Consider the following 9,852-nt stretch of genomic DNA (forward strand, 5'->3'; position numbering starts at 1 on the left):
AAAAAAAATGATATGCTCCAATAACTAAACACAAACCTCCGACAATAATGTTAACCTCTAAGCAATCTCTGAAAATATATATATATTTTTTTGTGCCCGTGCCTCGCCTTTAAACAGAGCGTAGAAAAGCATTTAGGAAAATGACATAAAAGCACGACTGCCCAGCGTGTCAATGGGAAACAGTTTTCCACATACAATAATGTACTCCTGCCAGATGCTAACTGAACACTTTGAATTCGCAAAGCAAATGGCAATCTGGTTGCTAGACAAATTGTATTAATGACCAGTTTACAGGATGATGAGAGACCACAAATATAGGATCTGTGTTACAATAAAGCGCTATCACTTTCACAAATGATCGAAAATGATACATCGTCCCATAGTATTTACAGAGGAAAACCTGCCATCTGATAACATTTACATTGATGCATGTGCTGTCACATCTAGGGACACTGATTCAGGGCACACGTGATCTAGCACTATTCAGGATTGTACTGACAGCAGCTAGGCCATCGGATAACATGAATTGTGTTTTTGTTTTAACGGGGTAGTAAAAGAAAAATATACGTTAATATTAACAAAAATGTATTTATGTTACTAATCAGGTTTTTTTGAGAAATAAAATGTTGCAAACCGTAGGCAAGGAAAACTGCATAAAATAAGCTACAATTAGGGATCAATGGGACCAAAAGTAAGAGATATAAATTGTGTAAAACCTGTATTCAGAGGATTGGAACAAAAATGAATAAAAAATGTAAACACATACACACAAAAAAAAAAATCTCCTGTGTGTTCACTGTTCTGCGGCATGTATTATCCTGGAAACTATTGTGTGCCTATTTGTCTTCATTTGTTTTAGGTGTATCTGTTTGCTTTTGATTACTGCATTTCAATATTAATATGAAGTCAATACAGAGTTTATGCTATGATATGGTATAGTATGGGCTATGGCATTAGTTAGACCTATTTTTAATGGTAACTCTCAAGCAACCAGAAACTACATTTTATCCGGAATCTACCAATCCCTGTGGATGCCGGATAACGGGGAGTTTACTGTATAACATTTTTTTTTTTGTTTAATTATACTTACTTGAATATCTATTATAGAGTCTTGCAGCCTGTATCAATCACACTATAAAGGAGCAGTATTTCCCCAGATTTATTTAGTATGTTTAAAGAAACTGCACCACTCGAAACCATTTATCGAGGAAATGCAAGATAGATTTAAAAATTTTTTTGGAACTTGTTGCTACTGTTTAATAAATCGCATACAACATTTTAGGTGAGCCTTGACAAAGCAGTTACAATGAAAACAAAATATTAAAATACAAAATATTAACTTGTCTGATATTCTGCATTAGAAACAAAAGAAGAAAAATGTGAAACACACACACACGTTGTTCATAAGAATTATAATATGTTAATTTGCAAAAATGAAACCGACTTGTGCATTGAATTTTAACAATGAGAAAAGCATGTACGCATATTTTTCTTTTTTGTACCCTCCCTGAAAGTAGAGCACAAATTTTGCATGTCTGAAAAGAAAAAGAAAAAAAAAAAAAGAAGGCTTCGTCTTAAGGAAAGAAGAAAAAAAAAAATCTTGTGTTAAATGGGATGGAAACCGGACTAAGTGGTCAAATGACAAGTACATTCATATTCAAGATGTATTATAAATGCATGTACAGTAATTTACGTCTCTCCGAGACCACAAAAGGCTCTTGATAAGCAGGTAATTTGCTAAATGGACTCCTTTATCTGAGTATTCGAAGGGCGTAACAAGAAAAGTCTACAGAGGCATTAATGTGACGTAAAGGTCAAGCATTATGACATACCTTTCAAACAGTCCCGCCTAACTTGATATGCCAGAAAGCGATTGAAGAAAAGATTATCCATGGTGGAGTCATTGAAGTGGCTCTTGGCGCTAAAAGAGGCAGACAGTCAAAAAGGCATTACTGACATGCTTCTGATAGGATAATGATCGGTTGAGCTCGAAGGTGAAATTACAAAAACTACTGTTCATATGTTAAAAATATTGCTGGAAAATATCGACCTGGAGACAGCTTTTGTGCTAAACTGTCAATGGTTATAGAATAATTATTTTTCTCCCCCCTACTCTCTTTTCTTTTTTTCTCCCTCTTTATGATCTGACAGATGACAAAGTTGAAAATGAGCGACAAAAAGGAAACAAAGTAACGAGATTTTTTCCTTTTTAAACAATCTGCTCGGATTCTGCAAAGCTGACATATTAGATGACTAAAATAACCACATCTGTTATGTCTTTTCAGTCTATATCATGAAAGATACCCTCTTGATGCTCATTTACATCATCCTTCACTGTAATTATAAAGCAGAACACCAAGCAGGAATATCGGGTTTTTTTCTTCCTTTTTTTTTGATGGGTCGGTTACTGCTACTGAAATTGACTGCGGGAATTAACACAATGTTTTTGGATGATTAATTTTCGCATTACAGTCAAGGAGAACCATATAATCACACAGATCTTCGGAAGAGAAAAAAAAAAGGATTTTTTTTATTACGCATGCTTTCCTTTATACAGTTTAATCAGGCTTTTTGTGCGGACTAGCTGGATTGAGTGGTGGAGAATTTTTTTATTTTCCAGTGTGCTGCCCTATCAATGTTTACCTTTCTTCTGATATTTATCATTTGATCTGATTGGCCATTTTTTTGTTTTGCCTTGTTGGATTTAATACACACTGGGGGAGTCTTCAACTGCCTTATGCTGGGTTCACACCATTTTCCAGACCAGATCTGGAACAGAGTGCATTGCGTTTTTGCCGCAATTGGAAATGTTATTTTACATTTATTTTCTTTTGTAGCTTACAATGGTCTCACAGGTGCATTCCAGTGTGTTCCATGCGTTTTTGATGCATTCCAGTGCATTCCAGACCAGACAAAATAGGGCAAGCAGTATTTTTCTGGTCTGGTACGGACTGCCCTGTGGGAACAGAGCCCAGAAATAGCATAGGGATACATTGGGATGCATTTTTGGTCCCGAAACAGTCTGGTGGTAATCTGGATGTGGTGTGAATGGGTACCTTAAACCAGAAGTCTGGGGAATTTTTTTTTTTAATTAACCTTGTACTGCAAGGGTTAAGTGCTTGTTTTAGTCTACGGAGAAAAATAAAGTTATACCCACCTAAAACTCGGAGCCAGCTGGCTGTGACAGTGCTCCCACCCGCTTGTCTCCTCCTCCTCCTCTACAGCGATGGTATGTTCCTCTGCATCCTCACATCCTATACACTCTGTATAGAACGTGATTACTCAAGGACCTTAGACCACTGCATCGGACCAGTCTAAGAGCAAGCTGCCTCAGAGGACCAAAGTATAGCTTTGTATTTTCCTCCCTAGACCAAAACGAGCACTTAACCTCTTGCAGTGGGGCTACCACTGGGGGCAGATAAAAAAACATTTACCCGGAGTTCTTCTTTAAAGTGTATGGTATGTAAACGCTAACAATTATTATTATTTTTTTTTTTTTTATTGGTTCTTCTTTGATCTTTTTAATATACCACTGAATGCATTTTGTTTTATTTGCTCAACAACTGCAAAATGTACCTGTTCATCTTGTGAGCTGATACATTTTGTACACCGTTTGTGCAGCACTCTTACCAGGTAACTTTTGCCAGTTTTCTTGGCAGACAACAGAGTAAACTAATTGAAGGTTGTCACCCTAGGACAGCAAGTGTGTTATTCGCCACATCACTAGGAAACAATTAAGAGGAAAAAAAACTAATGCAGCTAACACATCTAACCACTGGTAAGCTACACTAAAATGGAGGGGCCTTAAGATACATTTTAAGCAAATTTAGGCTTTTGGTGTGTTGCTGTACCTTCAAAAAGGATGTGCTTACCCTCCATGTCACGCCTTCTCTCAATTTAGTAGTGCGACATATAAAAGTGTGTGTGTTATTTTGATCTAGGGACCACACTTTGCAGAGGTGCCTTGGCATGGCACTGGGGCCTAATATGTATATGAAAACAAACCAGAAAAACCTCTGATTTAACCTAAATGTTGAACTAGCTTGATTAGGATTATGTTGCGTCTTGGCTGGAGAGTATGGGTTAGTATTTTTGTATTGTTTTCTGTACTTTCCCACACATATTGTGAGACCACTATGTGAATAAAGAGAACCTGACGTTCTGAACTTTGGAGTGCCAGTGATTTCTTCGATTATTTACAGAGGGAGATCAGCACATGTGAAAGCTGTCATTTATGCGGCTTCTGTAGCCAAAGAGAAGAGGAAAAAGAAGATCTGCGCTTTATCAGCTTCTTTGGGGGTTCCGAGGTGACACTAGGGATCTTATAGACCTCTGTCTCCATAAAGAGGAACTCCTGCTATATATTTGCTATCACATAGGGGGAGTCCACCATCTCTTTTTCTGCAGCCCCTGTTATAAATAAACAGGAATCCTCTATGAGTATTCCTGTTCATTCATAACATGAGAACAGTGTATGTTTACTATAACCACAATCATGAATGAACAGGAGGTGATGTAGATCACTTCCCATTCATTCATAATTGAGGATATAGTCAGCATACTCTGTCCTCAATTATGTACAAACACTCAGCGATCACTGCTCTCCTTCCCGACAGCTGTCACAGGAGGCTGAGCGAGTTGTGCGGGAGGAGAGCTCAGCCTCCTGCGACAGCGCTGGCTGTCTCCGCCCACACACTCCTGTCACAGATCGGCAGATCGGTGTGGGAGGAGAGATGCCGGCTGCTCACAGTGCTCGGCCGCCTGTGACAGTTTCTCTCCTCCCCGCTGGGACACAAGAGCAGTGCCCAGTGGGGAGGGCAGAAAGAACAGATGCACCGCTGTAGCGGCCAGAAAATTGCACTTGTGGCTCAATCTGGAGCTAGTGGCAGTAAAACATTTACGTGCAAGTGCCTTAATCTTGCGTTAAAGTAAATGCTTTGCACAGGATTGTTTTCACTAGGTGGTTAAAAAAAATATTAAAAGTGAAAAGAAAAAAAGAAAAGTGACCCCAAAAGGACACATGGCAAAAAAGAAAAAAAAAAGCCTGAAAAGTGTAGCCATTCCCTAAAAAAGCTTTGGTTTTTTATATACTTTAATGATCATGATTATCAATATTGATGAAGCTGGGCTTGGTGCAAAACCAGCTCATCTGAGTTCACCCAGGCCCGCTCATAACACGCCCTCTCCTCCCAACCTAATCAGTTATGGGGAGGCACATTCCCCGCCCCACTGCTATACATCACAGATTGCCCCCACCATAACTGCCGCCAATGACTGGATAAGGAGGAAGTGGTGGAGGTCAGAGTTTTGAGTGGGCTTGGGTGAGCTGGGTTCACAACAAGTCCAGCCTCATCTTTAATCATCAAGTACCTGCTGAGACAAACTCTCCCACCTCAAAGTGGTACTCAGCATGCCTGTTTAGTGATTTGACTGGCTGTAATTAAAGACTGGATACAAGGTATTTTCCAATGTGCTCGTAAATTACTTCTAACAAACTTGGGATGGGTTGCAATCTCCCATTTGTACCAATGTCATTATTGATACACGGAATCATTACACAGTGGAAAAAGCTCAACTAGGCTACAAACTTACAGGCCCACACAGTTGACAGCACCCCTGTACGAAGCAAAAATGCATGGCGTCTCACCTGCTGTCATACTCGCACATCTCAAAATCCATAGCACTCTTTGTGCGCTAATGACAAAGGGTTTAATAGCAGAAAGCCAAGACAAGCTTTCAAATTAAGAAGGAGCCGAGCTGGCCCCTGCATCTGTTTTTCAGCATCTGCCAAATGCACAGACCACTAATGAAATCCCAGCATAACTTTGCAAAGTTCCTCCCTAGATTAACAAAAGCAGCAAAAAAAAATCTCCTGCAGCAGGGAAAGCAGTGAGAGTAGCGAGGGGATAAAAAGGTCACTGTCATTTAGAGTATCAACAATCAAGATAAATCACACTGATCGTCTTGAGGCTAACCAATTGAGCAGTCTATTCTACCTACTGAAACTTATGCACTGAGCAGATTGGGAAGTAAGCAGGGTCATTGCTAAATTATTCCCATCAATCCTGCGAAATCCTTTGCCGACACAATATGACCATCCTCTCTCAGTCACTTTCAGCTTCAGGGGGGTCAGAAATAGTCATTGGACTCTGGATTTTCTTAGCAATCCCCTTAATCCCTGCCTAAGCACTCATTGCTCAGTTCCCCTTCTTACTTTGTCCCATCTGTCGGAGGCCTTAAATCAACATTTCACGCGGGAGGGCTGTAAATTACATGAAGCTCGGGATTTACTTTCCCCCAATCTTTCAATCTTCAGTGTGATTAAATAGATGTTAGCCACTGTTACAGGCCTAATCTTTCATTCCAATACTGCGACATCTCTAATTTCTCATTTCCCAGACTAGCTCTATATAGACGACACAAAACTCATTAGTAATGCAGCAAATCTGCTACCAGCTTGTCAGTCTATATCCTGTATATGAACAAACAGCTATTACAGAGTATATTCGGTGTAACTGCAAATGAAAGTCAGTGGAACAACTCTCCCTTGTTACTATGAAACAAAACTGATTCTGTTAGTGACATGAACCGCTTGGTAGAGTGTAAAAAACACTTTATGTAGGCAACCTATGTACTCAGAACTGGTGTACATGTCTCTCAATCTTCTCACGTATATACACAAGTAGAGAAGAACTTTCAAACTGATACCTTTCAATGGATAAGTAAAAATGAGGTATGCACAGAATTTTTTTTTAGCCGAAAACGGTACTAAGGGCAAAATGCCGATAGTACCAAAACTGCGACTGAAAATAAGGTGCATCTTTAACTTCTTTCCTGGCCGCTGGTCTGTGTCCCCTCCAATCCCCACTGCTCCCCCCCCCCAATCCTAAGTTGGCAGGGGCAGCGGGGATCGGAAGGGACACAGGCCACCATCCAGCAGTGAGGAGAGAAACTGTCAGGAGGCTGAACGGTGTAGTGTGGGTAGGAGAGAGCTGTCAGCTGCCATAGGAGGCCAAGTGGGATGGTGCGGGAGGAGAGCCTCCTGTGGCGATGCTTGACAGAGTTCTCCTCCCCACTCGGCCTCCTTCCTCCCGGCTGGACGCTGCTCTGTTTCAGAGGGGACACAGAGCAGCACCCAGCGGGGAGGAAAGAAAATATGCACCAGTGAGCATGAACCTTGCTGATTGCTGAGCTATAGGCCCGATTCTTCAGGGGGGTGTGCCGGACCTATGCAGAGAGAGCACTGCTTCCACATAGAGAGCAAGGAGCAGGGGACAGTTTTTTCAACTTAGGCCATGACTGTTTTCAAAAGAGAAAATGTAAAAACTTGCACACCTTTTGTTTTGATGCACATAGTTGGCTATATATTGTGCAAGAGTTACAAGCATTAGAGTCCCGCCTGCAAGAACTGAGCCATGTTAGTGTTAACCAAACATCAAATATGAGTATATCCGACTTTAGAAAATCTGTGTGATCAGAACTTGATGGTTAACGCCAACAGCAACACACAGTTGAAATAGGTTTAGGTGAACCATTTTATCTGCTAAAACAAAATTCTAAATTTGTGACTCAGAAGTCCCTGCCAGATAGCAGAGCCAAATCCTAACTTTTATTGGTGTGATCCACTAATTTAAAAGCAACCTAAATGCTGGGGAAACCATTTTGAGGTATTCTAGGGAATTGTTCCCACCATGTCGACCTATCCCTGATCAATAGCTCATAACACAGAAAGTAAGAGATTCTTAAACAATCAATACTCACACTTCGTCTACTTTCCATGCATCTTCAAACAGGTCAGCATACAGCAGTCCCTTAGAAAGCCTTGAGTATGAGGATTTGCAAAGACGTTGATTGTTCTGCTCAGCCTCCAGAAACACATTGTACGCCTCTAAAAAGAAACAGATGTCAAATTTATTTTGCCTTCAGTACAGAAATGTTCTAATATAGGTGGACTTAGAGGTGGACTTTTTTTACTAACCATTATGATCACCCAACCTGATTATATAACTTAATCTTGTGGTACTTTAAGTAAAAAATACTCTGTTTTGGGTTGAGGGGTATATAGAATAAACCACAGCTCTGCAGAAGATCCTTCTCACCTTAACCCACCATTAAAAACTGCAAAGCTCTGATTTATTAGTGACTTTGTTTAGTGACTGGTGCAGCTGCTCTTATCACTGGGAAGTGCATCTGAATCTGTAATTGAGGGGTATATAACAGTCATGATACTACAAGCTTTCTTCCCTGTGCCACAAGTGTAAGTCATGATAACACAATGGTGCTTTATTTTGGGAGGTACACAGCACTTCTTCGACTGATATTCAGTAAACTTGCCGAGACAAATGCCGAAACATAGGTGAAGGAACACGCAAAAAAACCCACTTAAACTGTTCCCTAAGTTAGTGTCCAAGTGCTACTTAAAGCATTAAAAATGCTAAATGTAATTTAAGTCATACCTGTGGTATCAGCTACTGGTAGTTTACACTAGAGCCGGTATATTTCCCTACAAGCCAGTTGTGCACAGAAACTCGAAACCCTTAGGTCTCACCTAGAGGGCAGGTGGGTACCACAAGTGTTGATAAATTGCCCGTTATTATTATACCGGTTGCTGTGGAATAATAAGGTTTGTTCAAAAGGATGTGCCCTGGTCTTTTTATGCAGAGGAAAAAAACAAAAACAAACCTTCAACTGAGGACTTATTTTAGAGAGAGTTGGCCCCTTATTTTTTTGATCTGTGATTAAATTGAGTCTCCACTGTGTTTCTCACTAAGTTGGTTGGCTTTTTGGCTCCTTTTAGCCCACCTTGACATAAGTCTTCTAGTTGTTCTATTGTGTTGGTCCATAAGCCCTACTCCATAGATGCCATGGTTTCCATACAAAATCAAAACAAATTGCTGAGGAGCGCAACTACCTAGATGCAAGCTAATAAACAAATTGGCTAACAATGGAGCAACAAAATAGGCTGAGACACATGAATATCATATTGCAGTGTTGACAGCCATACTATGACTGGCCCTATGAAATAGAACCAATGGTAAGTAACTTACAGTTGGGATGTGAGCAGGCGTGCCCGGGGGTCTCCCGCAGGTTTCCATACACTCTACAGATGATGGCCAACTTGCCTGAAGCAGGTGTAGGCAGTTTGGAACAAATTACCCTATAACAGTACCAGGCTAAATCTGTGCTATAAGCCAACGGTGCTGGATGTACAGTGGGCCACAGGGGCATTAACCTCTTGCCGTCCGCCCGTAGTAGAAAAACGGACGGACGGCACTGCTGCATCTGCGGGTTGCCGTCTCCAGACGGCAATTTCTTTCTGCTCGCGCGCGCCCCCTAGCGGGCACGCACGGGCAGAAAAGACCCGATCAATGCACACACCCGTTACCGGGTGTTTCACATATAGGCGATCAGCGGGTCCATAGCCCGCCGATCGCCTATATGTGCTCGTTCGCGGCACTATTACATCACTGTGTATTACATCACTTCCGCATTCACCTGTCAGTCATCTGGCTGCTATAGCCAGAGAGAAGAAGCTGATAAAGCAGATCTCTGCTTCATCAGCTTCTTTTGGGGTCCACAGGTGATATTAGGGGTCCTAGAGACCCCTAATATCTCCATAAAGAGGACCTGTCAGTGTGCCTTTGCTATTATATAGGGGGTTGCTATCCCCCCATATAATAGCAATAACAATAAGTGCAAAAAAAATAAATATAAATAAAAATAAATAAAAGTAACACATAAAAAAGTAAAATAAAATAAAAGTCACATATAAAAAAAGGGGAAAAAACCCCCCCAAAATGTTTAACTCCCCCACCCCCACGTTTACGCGCCTATAAACGTAAATACGCGTCC

At 40.9% G+C, this 9,852-nt stretch overlaps 1 protein-coding gene across 1 annotated transcript in view; it reads right to left on the minus strand.

The window, feature by feature from the left end:
- LRPPRC (leucine rich pentatricopeptide repeat containing) overlaps positions 1-9,852 on the minus strand; it is a 186,546-nt gene that overhangs the window by 21,570 nt on the left and 155,124 nt on the right. Inside the window, exons 29-30 of the mRNA XM_018566148.1 lie at positions 7,762-7,888; positions 1,833-1,921 (exon numbers count right to left, since the gene is read on the minus strand). Of these exons, the coding sequence (XP_018421650.1) occupies positions 1,833-1,921; positions 7,762-7,888 (216 nt within the window). The remainder of the gene's footprint in view (positions 1-1,832; positions 1,922-7,761; positions 7,889-9,852) is intronic.

Source organism: Nanorana parkeri, unplaced genomic scaffold, assembly GCF_000935625.1.
Source record: "Nanorana parkeri isolate BGI_ZX_2015 unplaced genomic scaffold, ASM93562v1 scaffold1, whole genome shotgun sequence".
Classification (NCBI taxonomy): Eukaryota; Metazoa; Chordata; class Amphibia; order Anura; family Dicroglossidae; genus Nanorana; species Nanorana parkeri.